The 15,758-nt window shown below is 32.6% G+C and overlaps 1 protein-coding gene across 1 annotated transcript in view; it reads right to left on the reverse strand.

Moving 5' to 3' along the window:
• Positions 1-2,061: 2,061 nt before the first annotated feature.
• The window catches only part of LOC131845762 (B-cell receptor CD22-like), a 107,032-nt gene continuing 93,335 nt past the window's right edge, over positions 2,062-15,758 (reverse strand). Inside the window, exons 14-16 of the mRNA XM_059194854.1 lie at positions 14,507-14,667; positions 2,879-2,982; positions 2,062-2,184 (exon numbers count right to left, since the gene is read on the reverse strand). Coding sequence (XP_059050837.1) covers positions 2,062-2,184; positions 2,879-2,982; positions 14,507-14,667 — 388 coding nt within the window. The remainder of the gene's footprint in view (positions 2,185-2,878; positions 2,983-14,506; positions 14,668-15,758) is intronic.

Consider the following 15,758-nt stretch of genomic DNA (forward strand, 5'->3'; position numbering starts at 1 on the left):
GCCTAATTAGTTTTGACTTTTCGAGTCGTATTTTGTACCTACATAAAATTTATGTCTAACAAGTTTCAAAGACTTAATTGCTTGTTAAAGAGGGTTGGTTTTTAACTTCTTCTTGTAAGATATAATCAATTAATTTAATAGTTTAGTGTTCATATGTGTAAATTGAAGTACTTGCATCAAGTGTATCTACAAAAAATATAATTTAAATATATATGCATGACGACCTCGGTAGTCTAGCGGTTTAGCACATTGCTTTGTGTCCGATGGTCGCGGGTTCGATTTCTCGCACGGTATAAACATATGTATTCATGCGTATGATTGTTTGTATCGGTCTGGGTGTTCTTTATGTATAATATGTATGTATTTATGAAAAAAAAATATCTATGTATTTGCATCAGTCATCTAGTACCCATAACACAAGCTTTAGCTAGCTTAACTTGGGTCTAGATGGCACTGTGGGAATTGTCCTGAAAGTATTATTATTATATGTAAACATAATTCGTTGAAACTAAACTAGCGTTTTCTAAATTCTAGTGGTCTCAGATCAAATTAATAATTAACATTTAGTTTAACGAATTAGTCAATAGTAGTTCATATGTAGCTCAGGAAATTGTCACAATAATATGTATTGACAATTTCAATATCAATCAGTGACCTTTTGAACTTTAATAGTTACTAGTAACTTCATTATACCGAATTATGTAAAAATTAATTCGTTGAAATTAAACTGGCGTTTTTTTTAATTTCTAGTAGTCTCAGACCAAATTAGCAATAAGTTCATATGTAGCTCAGGAAATTGTCATAATAATATATTATTATTTTTTAGAGAGTCATTGATTGATACTGAAATTATTGGCAGTTTCATTATCAATCACTAACCCTTTGAACTTTAATAGTCAACCATTATACTGAATTATGTAAAAATTAATTCGTTGAAAATAAACTGATGTTTTTTAATGTCTAGTGGTATCAGACTAAATTAGCAATAAGTTCATATGTAGCCTAGGAAATTGTCACAATAATATATATTACTTTCATTTTTTAGATATTCATTGCTTGATATTGAAATTATTGACAGTTTCATTATCAATCAATAATCATTTGAACTTTAACAGTCAACTTCGTTATGTCAAATTTGTTAAAAAGTAATGACTATTTCGACTTCATAATTTGAAATTGTTACAACTAGTAGACAGAGACATTTTAAATTCTTTAGTCTCAGAATAGTTATAAATTTTGTGGTGACAATTTTGACTTCACAATATCGAAATTGTCACACAGTTTATTGACAATTTCTGGATGATACAAGCGACAAAAGGGCATTGCGTCAGAATATAGTGGAGTGTGATTTTCATATACTTATATTTTCTAATTACTCAATCTATGTAACCTAATATTTTCAGAATGGACTACCCTAGCGTTATAAAACAACCCTTAATATTGTGAAGAACTCTGAAGGTTTCCAAGCATTAAGGCTTTTTAAATCTTTGCCAAACTTTAAGACAATAAACGATTGGAAATTTTAAAGGGCAGATTGCATTCTTTTCTGTAGGAACAATGTTGTAATATTATAAAATTTATTACCAACTAAAATTGTACAACTTAATAATTTCAAAGAAATATGAATGTGGATGTATAAGGACAGGGGAAGGCCAAAAAATTGATGGATTGTGTGAAAGACGATATGGTAAGTAAGGGAGTAAATATGGAGATGACTGGGAACAGAGATGAGTGGAAGAGAAAAACATATTACGCCGATCACAGATAAATGAGATAAGGAAGAAGCAGCTGATGATAATAATTTTGAATATAATGTAAATTATTACTAAATAATGTAATAATAAGAAAATGCAACTAATAACTGCTGAAATACGTAAAGATCTATGTTACTATTTTCATTGAGTGAGTTCTTATATGATAATCTTTTAGTGAACCGTCATGCATCATAAAACTCTCCAAACCTCAAGTTATATAACAAAATTATCACGCAGCGTGACTTAATATTAACCTTTATTTTATGGACTATATACAGGGTGTATTTTTTACAATTGGTCTCATTACTTATATACAGCTCTCCTTGACTTTTCTGGCGGTGGTGACCACTTCCGGTCGGGCGCGCGCCGCAGCGATGTCCGCACTCCGCGCACACACCCCTCGGTTTACCATCGATATACTTGATGAGGACTGACCATAGAAAATAATAAATTAAAAGCAATCTATACATATAAATAAAATTTGAGTGTCTGTTTGTAATATTGAAATAACCGTTTTTGACTACATGCATATGAATATAAATACGGTACATACACCAAAATATCATTTTTATACAATTTTTGTTTTTCTTTTGTTCCGGCTAATCTCTGAAATGCCTGGACCAATTTTGATGGGACTTTTTTGGCAGGTAGCTGATGTAATAAGGAGTAACTGTGGCTTTTATTTTAGAAAAATATTGGGGGGTAAAGGTTTGGCAGTACTGAGAACTGATACCGCCATTGCTAACATCGAACCATGTCAAGTTAACCGCCATAAGGTTCTCCCCAGAAACGATCATTATAAATTTTTCGCGGTAGACTAACTGACTTGACCTCTTGTTCATCTTATCTTCTCCTTCATCCATGGTGCCCCACCAGCATAAATCGTTAGCGCAAGCGAAAGCACCATTTCATTCATATTTTTTTAAAATAAATATCAATATTGGTTAAATAGTCAAAACGAAAGAAATATATAATTATAGTGGGTTGTTAATACGTAAACAGTTAGTACCTTGTCACAATGACATTATTGATAGTGTCTAGCATTATTTACGTATTACCGATATTTCTTTATTGCGACAAGGTACAAAAGTTTTCGCATATCATAATCGTGTATAAATACTTACTGCAGTAGTTGGAAAGTTTGTTGTTCGCTCGCTGGTTTCCCCGTAGGGATTGAACATAGCCTCTGGGCTGGGCAGCTTGTTGAATTCGTTAGCCAACTTCCTGTCTGAAACATGTAATGGTTACAATCGATATGCAGTGTTTTACACGCTTTTATTTCTCTTACAACAGTTCGTTACTATGTTTTGTATAGCATAGAGGACAAGATGACAAATGGTAAGAAAGGAAGTAAATAACGCGATGACTGCGAACAGGGATGAATGGAAGCGAAAAACATATTACGATGACCACAAATAAATGGGATAAGGAAGAAGCAGATGAATGAGAGGACAAATGGTCTTGCGGTTCAGTTGATGGTAAGTGATTACCGTCGCCCATGCCGCAACACTACGAGAATTGCAAGTGTGTTGAAAAAGACCAAACTGAATCTGAAAATCTTATTTCTCACATAGGGACCGGCATTTTTTTATTGTTAATTACGTATATTATTTTTTAAGTATGTTTTTAATTTGAGGTAGACATTACTTAACCCCTAGATTTATTTCAATTAAAGTACCCACGGGTGATAGCCCGGTCCAAACGTGTAAATTTACTTTCGTTGCGGAGTGACCTACTGGTCTGGTTTGTGGTCTTCAACGTATTAAGAAGGAATAAGTTCTTTTCTTAAAGATTTCAGTATCGCTGGAAATACTATCGCTGGAAGGTGATTGTGTGTGGCAAAAACACTAGAACGTGTATTCAATATCTATTTCTATCTCCAAAGTTGTCATTCATCATTCCAAAGATGTCAGAGAGGTTAAAGAGTAATCGTCTATCGTGGTATGGGCATGTAATGCGTAGGAATGAAGATCATGTCCTAAGGACGGTGTTACATATGAATGTGGATGGTTATAAGGGTAGAGGAAGACCGAAAAAGAGATGGATGGACTGTGTGAAAGATGATATGGTGAGAAAGGGAGTACATAACGGAATGACTGCGAACAGAGATGAATGGAAGAGAAAAACATATTACGCTGACCCCAAAGAAATGGGATAAGGAAGAAGCAGATGATGATGATTTCCAAAGTTGCATTAGCAGGCGGCTCATACTAGATTTGTCTGGCTAGGAAGAGAAATACGAGCGGTGAAGGTGAGTGCTGACGTAGGTCAGCAAGGGGCTATAGATATAAATATACCAAGGGAGGTACTGAACCCACGATCATTAGAAGTAAGGCAGCACACCAAACCGCTAGATTACAGACGCCGTCTAAAATTTAAACTCATAATTTTCGTCAGAGACCTTCAAAGTTCCTAAGCTGGCGAATTGAGACCGCTAGTCTGACACCGTCTAAAATTTGTACTCACAATTTTCGCCAGGTTTATTCAAAGTTCTTAAGCTGGTGAATTCAGCGACTTTAATAATATGTTAGTAAATTATGTACCAAGTTTTTCCTCAGTCGTTCACTTTTGGCAGAGTGGTCGTGGCTTTTATGATGGTATATCTTGTGGTATGGTATCGGTCTATGGCGACAGAGCTCCTTGCAATTTGTCTCCACCAGATAGTATGTACAATGTATAAAGAATAAAAGAAATTTCAATGTCTATTACTTTAGCTATGAAGGAACTTATTACAACGACAAACTCAATAATGCATTTTCATTCGCGGAGCCGCAAAACTAAGTCGTATCAAGTAGAAACTCAATCTTAAAATTTTAAATGGACGGATTCAAATTTACCCCTTACTCTTTATTCTAGAGAAGTTTTAAAGTAATACGCTTTAAATTTTATCGATAGTTTAAATTTAAATTCGATAACTTATTCGACGAGCTCGGTTGTCTAGCGGTTTAATACGCCATCTTAATTCCGATGACTGTGGGTTCGATTCCCAGTGGGATGTAAAAGTAAATTTCTCGACAACCCGAGAAGCCTTGAGAATTCTCGAGACCCGAGAAATTGAAAAGCTATATATAAATAGAAATACAGTACAAACAATTGTATTCATAATTAAGATTATCTGTATCAGTCTGAATTGTATTTTCTGTGTTCATTATGTATATATTTCTTATTTTACTCCATTTTTCTTTTTTTTTCTTACCTTCAATTTGAGGCTGTGCTTATAATTTAATTATCAGATAATTAAGTATTTATTTATATATGATATTTATCTTTATATATAAAAATTTCGTGTCACGTTGTTAGTCCGCGATAGACTCCTAAACAACTGAACTGGTTGTAAATTTGATTTGCAGATTGTGTGCAATTTGATCCAACTTGAAAGATAGGATAGCTTACATCTCAATTTATAGTCGCAATATTATTCAAGAACCTTAGCCACAGGAACACGTGGCCGGGCCTGCTAGTATTCATATAGATTTATGTATGTATATTTTTTTATAGGAATTTATATATATTTCGCTTTAAATTTTTATAACATTTCTCATTTATATTAGTACACCGCTAATAATCTCTGCACGACTCATGATTGCCTGGTAGTTGCAAGGTGTTAAGTCCGCCATATGTGCATTGAAGTAAAATATATATATATATATATATATATATATAAATATCCCCTTGGGCACTTTGTGGCTCAGACGTGCCGTATAGGTAGTTTTTTGTTGATCCATTTTCACTTGTTGATCCGGAGGCCTTTTGTTGATCTAATGCCAGATGACCATATATAAATGTTGATCCGTTTTGAGCCACAACTGTCACGACGAGTAATAATAATAATTAAGCGATTTATACACGATTTTATACAAATCCACCTTTTTGGCATACGAGCAGTTCTTGATCCAATTCAAACGGGCCAATCAGGGTGCAGCATTTGCCAAGGGCTTCCTCATTGGCACGTTTGGGCTACTACATTATGGCTACAGTAACTTAATAATGTCTAGCTAGTATTTCAAAAATAATAGTCTACCTAATCTAAATATTTATAGAAATCAGTCTGGAGTAACGTGACTCCAGATCAAACCTCAATACTTGTTATTTTTTGGATGGGAATCTTTTCTTTTGTAACAACGTTACTGAGCGAATAAAGAGAAGACGCAACGGCGGATCTAGGGGGGAGCGTCATCGAGGTCATGGGAGTCATGGGGGCGTCATGACTCTTCCCCCCCCTTAGCCCAGAACTTAGGTAGACCACTAATTGAACTAAAAAATAATGAAACAGCAAATTTTTTTTGCACGATCGGAGTGTTGGTGCAGTAGTATTAATTATAATTAAACATTGTTACTTAAAACATAACAGTTAAAGTACTATAACACTAAAAGCAAAATAGGTATTTTCAAAATACTTTTTCAAAATAAATTACCCTTTGAGTTTTTGTTCAAACCTCAGATATTATATTTATTTTAGGTATATCAATCAATACATAGTATAGCATAGTACAGTCTGTCTGTCTGTCTGTTTGTTCCGGCTAATCTCTGAAATAGCTGGACCGATTTTGACGGGACTTTTTTTGGCAAGTAGCTGATGTAATAAGGAGTAACTTACGCTACTGTTATTTTAGAAAAATAAAATAAAATTTCACGCGGACGAAGTCGCTGGGGCCAGCTAGTCTATAGATATACCGAGATTTAATGTTTAAGTTGCTATTATGTTGTTGACAAAATTTTACTGTAATGTTACTATTACGTTATCCTACACAATTTGTATTATTTTGGATGAATAAATAAATAAATAAATAAATAATAATCTATACATCTATACATTTAATAAAAATTGGAGTGTCTGTTTGTAATATTGAAAAAACCGTTTTTTACTACATGCATATGAATATATATAAGGTACATATACCAAAATAACTATTTTTATAATTTTAGTCTGTCTGTCTGTTTGTTCCGGCTAATCTCTGAAATGGCTGGACCGATTTTGACGGTACTTTTTTTGGCAGGTAGCTGATTTATAAGGAGTAACTTAGGTTACTTTTATTTTAGAAAAATAAAGTTAAATTCCACGCGGACGAAGTCGCGGGAACACCTTGTTTTTAATAAAAACATCTTTTTTGTGGTACTTGAGAATGTTGAAGCCTGTTGTTTGTAATATTGAAATAACCGTTTTTTACTACTTGCATATGAATATAAATACGGTACATACACCAAAATAACATATTTTACAATTTTTGTCTGTCTGTCTGTTTGTTCCGGCTAATCTCTGAAATGGCTGGACCGATTTTGACGGGACTTTTTTTGGCAGGTAGCTGATGTAATAAGGAGTAACTTAGGCTACTTTTATTTTAGAAAAATAAAGTTAAAAACCACGTGGACGAAGTCGCGGGAACAGCTAGTGTATAATATATTAGAGATACCTACGTGTTTTTTTATTGATGACTAGCTGTACACGGGATTTCGTCCGTGTTGAATTTAACTTTATTTTTCTAAAATATAAGAAGTTAAATTCCACGCTAGTCTAGCGATTTAGCTAGCACACTGCTTTGATTCCTGCTTGGTGGTCGAGGGTTCGATTCCTCGCACGCTGCAAACATTTGTATTCATGAGTATGATTGTTTGTAACGGTCTGGGTGTTTTCTATGTATAGATAATATATATGTATTTACGAAAAAAAATCTTTGTATTTATATCAGTACCCATAACATAATCTTCAGCTAGCTTAACTTGGGTCTAGATGAAGCTGTGTGAATTGTCCTGAGATTACTATTATTACTATAATAAATCTTTTCAAATCAGCCGATGTTTATTTTTGCCATAATACGTGCTGTTACCATGTGATAATATTACGTACGTACTTATTAAACTATTAACTTATTATTAAATTATTAACTATTTATACTGTTTTAAATGTGATGCGTTCATTATTTATATTTCCTTTGAATTAAAGACAAATGTATATATATATATATATTTATATACACTTGCACACTTAGTTGATCCAGCCACGATCCGTAGATATTGCTGATCCACTGTCTCTCTCTTTCTATCACTATCTTATTATTCTAATATGCGATGTTGCCGTTCCGGCCGAGACCATGCGTTGTTGCCAAATGTATTCGTCGATAGTAGTAGATACTTATACTCGATATATATTTTTTCAACAATTTCCTGCAATAGTGAATCCGTATCGGCATTTTTTTTAAATGCACAAAGATTTTTTAGCTCTGAATATATTTAAAAATCATTTACTTGTGTGTTGATGAATTTATATACTAGTACATGAAGTACCTAATACTTGTTTTGATTTGAATAGGTAGCGATATTATGAATTTATTATACGTAATCTAAAGATTTTGACGAAATAAAAGTAATTAGTTATCTGTTAACCTTGACTTCATGCTGGCACCAGTATTATCAGATGATCCCTTCGAAAAAGCAGAAATATCGTGTTTGGACTCATTAGATAGGTCTCGATGAATAGAGTTTAAAAAACTTAAAATAAATGGTACATTAGAAATAATGTATAAAAACCCCTTACGTAAAATTCAACCACTTTAAACTTAATAATAATAATAAATAGGAAAAGAGAAAAGATATACATGCACTGAAAGTAATTGATGCCTTCCACACAATATTTTCAGTATTAAACAACTCTGTTTGTTCAGTAAAAGTGTAAATACACTGGTAACCTTTAATCATATTTTATATGCAAACATTACATATACAAACACTAAAGTTTTATTTCAGAATAGCCAGTAGTTTTCAAGAAATAAGTCTTTGAAATTGTACGTATAACTTATATATATACCTACTAGTTTTTTCACCATAACAAACAACACCAATATGGCCTAGTTAGTAGTTTACCTGTGTACCAATTAATAATAATAGTAATCTCAGGACATTTCATACAGCTTCATCTAGACCCAAGTTAAGCTAGCTGAAGATTATGTTATGGGTACTGATATAAATACAAAGATTTTTTTCGTAAATACATATATATTATCTATACATAGAAAACACCCAGACCGTTACAAACAATTTAATAATAAGTTAATAGTTTAATAAGTACGTACGTAATATTATCACATGGTAACAGCACGTATTATGGCAAAAATAAACATCGGCTGATTTGAAAATGTTTATTATAGTAATAATAGTAATCTCAGGACAATTCACACAGCTTCATCTAGACCCAAGTTAAGCTAGCTGAAGATTATGTTATGGGTACTGATATAAATACAAAGATTTTTTTTCGTAAATACATATATATTATCTATACATAGAAAACACCCAGACCGTTACAAACAATCATACTCATGAATACAAATGTTTGCAGCGTGCGAGGAATCGAACCCTCGACCACCAAGCAGGAATCAAAGCAGTGTGCTAGCTAAATCGCTAGACTACCGACAACTATGTACACGCGACTTCGTCCGCGTGGAATTTAACTTCTTATATTTTAGAAAAATAAAGTTAAATTCAACACGGACGAAATCCCGTGTACAGCTAGTCATCAATAAAAAAACACGTAGGTATCTCTAATATATTATACATTAGCTGTTCCCGCGACTTCGTCCACGTGGTTTTTAACTTTATTTTTCTAAAATAAAAGTAGCCTAAGTTACTCCTTATTACATCAGCTACCTGCCAAAAAAAGTCCCGTCAAAATCGGTCCAGCCATTTCAGAGATTAGCCGGAACAAACAGACAGACAGACAAAAATTGTAAAATATGTTATTTTGGTGTATGTACTGTATTTGTATTCATATGCTTGTAGTAAAAAAACGGTTATTTCAATATTACAAACAACAGGCTTCAACATTCTCATGTACCACAAAAAAGATGTTTTTTCTATCAAATAAACCGTTTTTATTAAAAACAAGGTGTTCCCGCGACTTCGTCCGCGTGGAATTTAACTTTATTTTTCTAAAATAAAAGTAGCCTAAGTTACTCCTTATAAATCAGCTACCTGCCAAAAAAAGTACCGTCAAAATCGGTCCAGCCATTTCAGAGATTAGCCGGAACAAACAGACCGACAGACAGACAGACAAAAATTATAAAAATTGTTATTTTGGTATATATCTTATATATATTCATATGCATGTAGTAAAAAACGGTTATTTCAATATTACAAACAGACACTCCAATTTTTATTAAATGTATAGATGTATAGATTATTGTTTATTTATTTATTTATTTATTTATTCATCCAAAATAATACAAATTGTGTAAGATAACGTAATAGTAACATTACAGTAAAATTTTGTCAACAACATAATAGCAACTTAAATATTAAATCTCGGTATATCTATAGACTTTGGCCCCAGCGACTTCGTCCGCGTGAAATTTTATTTTATTTTTCTAAAATAACAGTAGCGTAAGTTACTCCTTATTACATCAGCTACTTGCCAAAAAAAGTCCCGTCAAAATCGGTCCAGCTATTTCAGAGATTAGCCGGAACAAACAGACAGACAGACAGACAAAACTTGTAAAATATGTTATTTTGGTGTATACCGTATTTATATTCATATGCAAGTAGTAAAAACGGTTATTTCAATATTGCAAACAGACACTCCAATTTTATTTACATGTATAGATGTATAGATTAAAAAAAAAGTAACAGTCATAAGGCTAGTCGTATGCCTAATATATATAATAATGTAATAAATTCATTTAAACAGAAATTGAGGGAACATTATTTAAATTTGTAACTTTTTTACTGTCCTTCTCCTTTTTTCACATCTTTCTGTTATATGCCTATAGTTCTCTCTATATTTTCTGTTTTTCTTACTTTCAATTTGAGACTGTACTTATAATTTGATTATCGGATCATTATGTATTTATTTATACATTTTTGGGTTATATTTACATATATATTTATGTATGTATATTGTTATAGAAATGTATATTTTGCTTATCTTTATTATCTTTATAAATATTTTTTTGACATTTTTATTTATATTAGTGCACCGCCAATAATCTTTCTCTGCACCACTCATGGTTGCCTGGTAAATAACGCGGCAAAATATTAAGTCCGCCACATGTACAAATTTTTTGTGCATTAAAGTTAAAGAAATAAAAAAAATACAATACTGTTTAATGAAAATGCGATTGTCTAGTGCTTTGAGATGTCTTACGGATAACCAACAATAACCATTTTTTATCTTTTACATTTTACGGGAATTTTTTTTATCGTATGTTTCCCTTAAAATCATGTAAACTATGTTATTATGTCATAATCTAAAGAAATAATAATATTTTATAGTGAAATATCCACTATAAAATACCAAAAAGTAGCAATGTAATTCGTTACGCGCGAATCAGGTGTTATAAGGTCAAAGGTCCCCCCGCGTATTTGATAAATAGTACTTCTCTGGATGTCTTTAAGAGAAAATGGCAGTATGTACGTGTATATGTCACACACAAGTCCTTAAGTGTTAAGTTTTTCAAATGTACAATAAAGAATAAATATTTTTAAGTACAGTACTTACGTACATTAATATAATACCTACTTTTTACTTGTATCTATTGTTATCAAAATTAAATTATAAGTTCTTAACTTGACCACGACTATGTGACCCTCTCTTGGCGCCAAAACGAGTGAAAAAATGAACAGCATACGACGACGACGCAGTACCTATAGAGTGGAGCAACTGCTTATTCAGTTTTATTCAACTATTTAGTCCCTCCTCCGTTACAATGAATGCAGGCGGATATTACAATGTACGTAGCATTGCAAATATAAAATATCTAGATTAGGTATAATAAATTCATAATTCATAGGCCGTTACGGTATCAGAGCCAAAGTCTTCTTTCTTTGTTTATGTACTGTTAGATGCGACAGCGACTTTGTTTTTATATTACTATGTAATGATTGATATACCTAAAATAAATAAAATATCTGAGGTTTGGACAAAAATTCATAAGGTACTTTATTTTGAAAAAGTATTTTGAAAATACCTATTTTGCATTTAGTATTTGAAATACAAAACACAAAACTATTTTTGTTTTTAGAGTGAGATTTCTATGAATTCACTGTCGATAGCGAGCGGTGCGATGGAAAAAGATAACCGTTTATAAAAATATAATAAATAGCCCTGGACAATTAAGACAGACTGATACTGAACTGATATAAATAGAGATTTTTATTTTGTAAATACATATATAATATACATATAAAACACCCAGACCGATGAAAACAATCGATGACCGATGAGTACAAATGTTTGCACCGTGCGAGAAATCGAACCCGCGACCATCGGATGTAAAGCGGTGTGACCACCGAGGCAGTCGAAATATATAAATAATCTTATGAATTTAATTTATTCTAATTTGTTTGTGTGCGCGGGGTGCGGTGTACGGTGCTCCCCCCTGCCTCCACCGTTGCTGGAGCTTGCATGTATGGAGCATTGCGAATATAAAATATCTAGATTAATAAATTCATAATTGATAGACCGTTACGGTATCTATATATATTCGGATTAAAATAAGTATCGCAGTAAGGACCAGTATATAAAGTGATCAACACAATTAACTGATTTTTGAAATATATATACAGAGCCAAAAAGTCTTTGTGTATTCAAAAAATATCTAATTTGTTTGTGTGCGCGGGTGCGGTGTACGGTGCAGGGGGGACCCTGCCTCCACCGTTGCTGGAGCTTGCATGTATGGAGCATTGCGAATATAAAATATCTACATTAGTAAATTAATAAATTCATAATTGATAGACCGTTACGGTATCTATATATATTCGGATGAAAATAAGTATCGCAGTAAGGACGAGTATATAAAGTGATCAACATAATTAATTGATTTTTGGAATATATTCAGAGCCAAAAAGTCTTTGTGTATACCAAAAATTTAGCCGTTCGGAGCCATTCAGTCACGAATTATTAGTAAAAAAAGTGTCGAGTATATCGTACTATCGACGAATATATATGGCCACATCGCAAAGTAGAATGCGACGTTGCCATACCGCCTGAGATATACGCGATAGGAGTCAAGTTATTCAGTGCAAAAGGTGGAATCAGCAAGTGTTTAGGTTGTGGCGTGATCAACAAAGTGCCCAAAGAGGTGTTTATATATATATATATATATATATAAAACAAATACCTAAGTATTTATATCAGTCGTCTAGTAGCCATAACACAAGTTCTACTTATCTTGGGAGTAGATGGCGCTGTGTGAATTGTCCTGGATTATCTTATATATAAAATTCTCGTGTCACAGTTTTCGTTCCCATACTCCTCCTTAACTGTTTGACCGATTCTCATGAAATTTTGTGAGCGTATTGAGTAGGTCTGAGAATCGGCCAACATATATTTTTCATCCCCCTGCATTTTAGGGGTAGTCCACCCCTAAAGTTTTCTTTTATTATTGTACAAAATTTTGAGTTTCTATTTTTTTATGATACAACATACATACAATCCTAAATGTTCACCCTTCTATCATCAACCCCTATTTTTTTATAGCGTTATTAATTTATATGGCAAAACAACGTTTGTCGGGACAGCTAGTTTTATTATATATATATGTATCATATATATATATATATATATATAGATTTATTCTCATATCCAATGAGTAATGACACTATGTAATTTTTGCATTGATCTAATGTTGTTTTATGCCAGAAATATTATCGAATATATCTCATAACAAAATATATGTAACATCTCTAACAACATGTCCCAATTATTCCTCGAACTCATGAAACAGCTACAAATGTCATTAACCTATTATCCTACATACTAGTTACAAGAAAAAATAAGATTATACTTATTATTATAATCAAACAATAATACTTAGAAAAAGTCAATAGGTCTTTTATGGGAATAGGTATAAAAATTTATAACAAGATACGAAAGGATATATTGGAATTAGCTTTAAATAAATTCAAAATATCTGTTAAATCATATTTACTGAGCAAAGCTTATTACTCACTAAACGATTACTTGAATGACGAGCGTGCTTGGCAATAGTTGTTTATGAACGGGATTTTCATTTAATGTTAGACATAGACACCTAGATAAATATATATTGTAAATAAACTAGCATTAGAAAAAAGAAATTCAATTGAGTTTCTAGCCAGTTCTTCTCAATTGGATCTATATACTGAATTGGACGGTAGGGAAAAAATTAAAATTATAATGTAAAACATTGGACGTTCATAATCTGCTAAAATATCCTACATGAATAAATGATTTTTGAATTCGAATCTGAATTTGGATAATAACTATAGATAATTCACAAAACGCCATATAGTTCCAAGTTCTGATGGTCGCGGGTTCGATTTTCTCGAACAGTATAAACATTTGTATTCATGAGCATGATTATTTGTATCGAACTGGGTATTTTCTGTGTGTATTATGTATGTGTTTACAAAAAAATACGTCTATGTATTTATATTAGTTGTCTAATACCCATAACAGAATCTCTGCTTGGGACTAGACGGTGCAGTGTAAATTTTATTATCCTGAAATATTATATTGTTACATATAATTGATAAAACTTCATAGATTTTTTTTGCAAATAAAAAAAAAAATACGCTTATATTTTTATCAGTCGCTAGTACCCACAACACAAGCTCCGTTTATCTTGGGACTAGATGGCGCTGTGTTAATTGTCCAGGGTTATTTATTACTTATCAGTCGAGGAAAATAATTCTGACAACTATCTTCTCCATATATTGTGACGTAGATTACTCCAATGGAGTACCAAGCTGTAAGCAAATAGAACTAGATATACAGAAAATCTTACCATAATGACAAGGTATGATGTCAGGGTCTGACTCCTCGACCTCACCCTCTACATTCAGCTCATACTGGCTGCAGTAGTCCAGCTTCGGCGAGCCGCAATACGTGTTCAGATTGTCATGTTTAGACAATGACTCCACACTCTGTTCTTTATATAATGCATTCCTAAAACAAATAGATTATCATTAAATTCACAATTTCATAAATAGAATATGAATATAATTTCTAGGCAGTATGATGATGAAAGAAAAAGTGAGAGAAAGTCACTAACGCTGGTGTGGCCATTTCCCGACGCGAAGACTTATTTTAATACAAAACACACACAAACACTACGCACACACACATCACACACACGCAGATAAATGATAAACATAATCATAATAAAAAACTTAACTTAAGATATTTGTTATATAACTTTTGTATATTATTTTACATACCGTATTTGCCTATAAGTAATATATATAAAATTGTGCCTTTAGATCATAACCCATTATATCTACTTAAATAAATTGTGTGAATGTAATAACTGTTGGTGATCCTAAATAAAATAAAAAAGACGACTACGTGGTTAAGAAAGTACTCAACACACCAAACTCGACCGGAAGTAGAGGCAGGCCACCCGCCACTTGGTGGAAGAATATTAAGAAGCAGACGTTCATCTGCTTCTTAATATTCTTCCACCAAGTGGCGGGAAGAAGAAGAAGAGGAAGAAGAAGCAGATGAACACGTCTGCTTCTTAATACCTTACTACTCAGACAACCCAGAACAGACTTCGCTGGCGCAAATATACAGGTAGACCCGACCCCTAATAAATTGGGAATATGGGTTGGTCAAAGAAGATGACGAGGAAAGAAAATATGGGGTTAATTGCTACCGATTAATGTATAAATAAAATAGATTCTTAACAAATCTATACTAATATTATAAAGCTGAAGAGCATGTTTGTATGTTTAAACGCGCTAATATCAGGAACTACTGTTTCGAATTGAAAAAATATTTTCATATTAAAATTATTGTCCATTTATCGAGGAAGGCTTTAAGCTATATAATATTACGCCACAACCAATAGAAGCGAAGCATCAGTGAAAAATGTTACAAGAACGGGTAAAATAAGGATAATCGCGATAGTATTTTTGATAACCACGCGAACGAAGTCGCGGGCACAGCTAGTGATATATGTATACATTGAAAGAAAAATTACGTAAATTTATAGAAGAAGATTAGAAGAACTTTTAGAATGGTTGATGTCGTGAGAA

Source organism: Achroia grisella, unplaced genomic scaffold (assembly GCF_030625045.1).
Source record: "Achroia grisella isolate CSIRO2021 unplaced genomic scaffold, CSIRO_AGI_Agris_v1 utg483, whole genome shotgun sequence".
NCBI lineage: Eukaryota > Metazoa > Arthropoda > Insecta > Lepidoptera > Pyralidae > Achroia > Achroia grisella.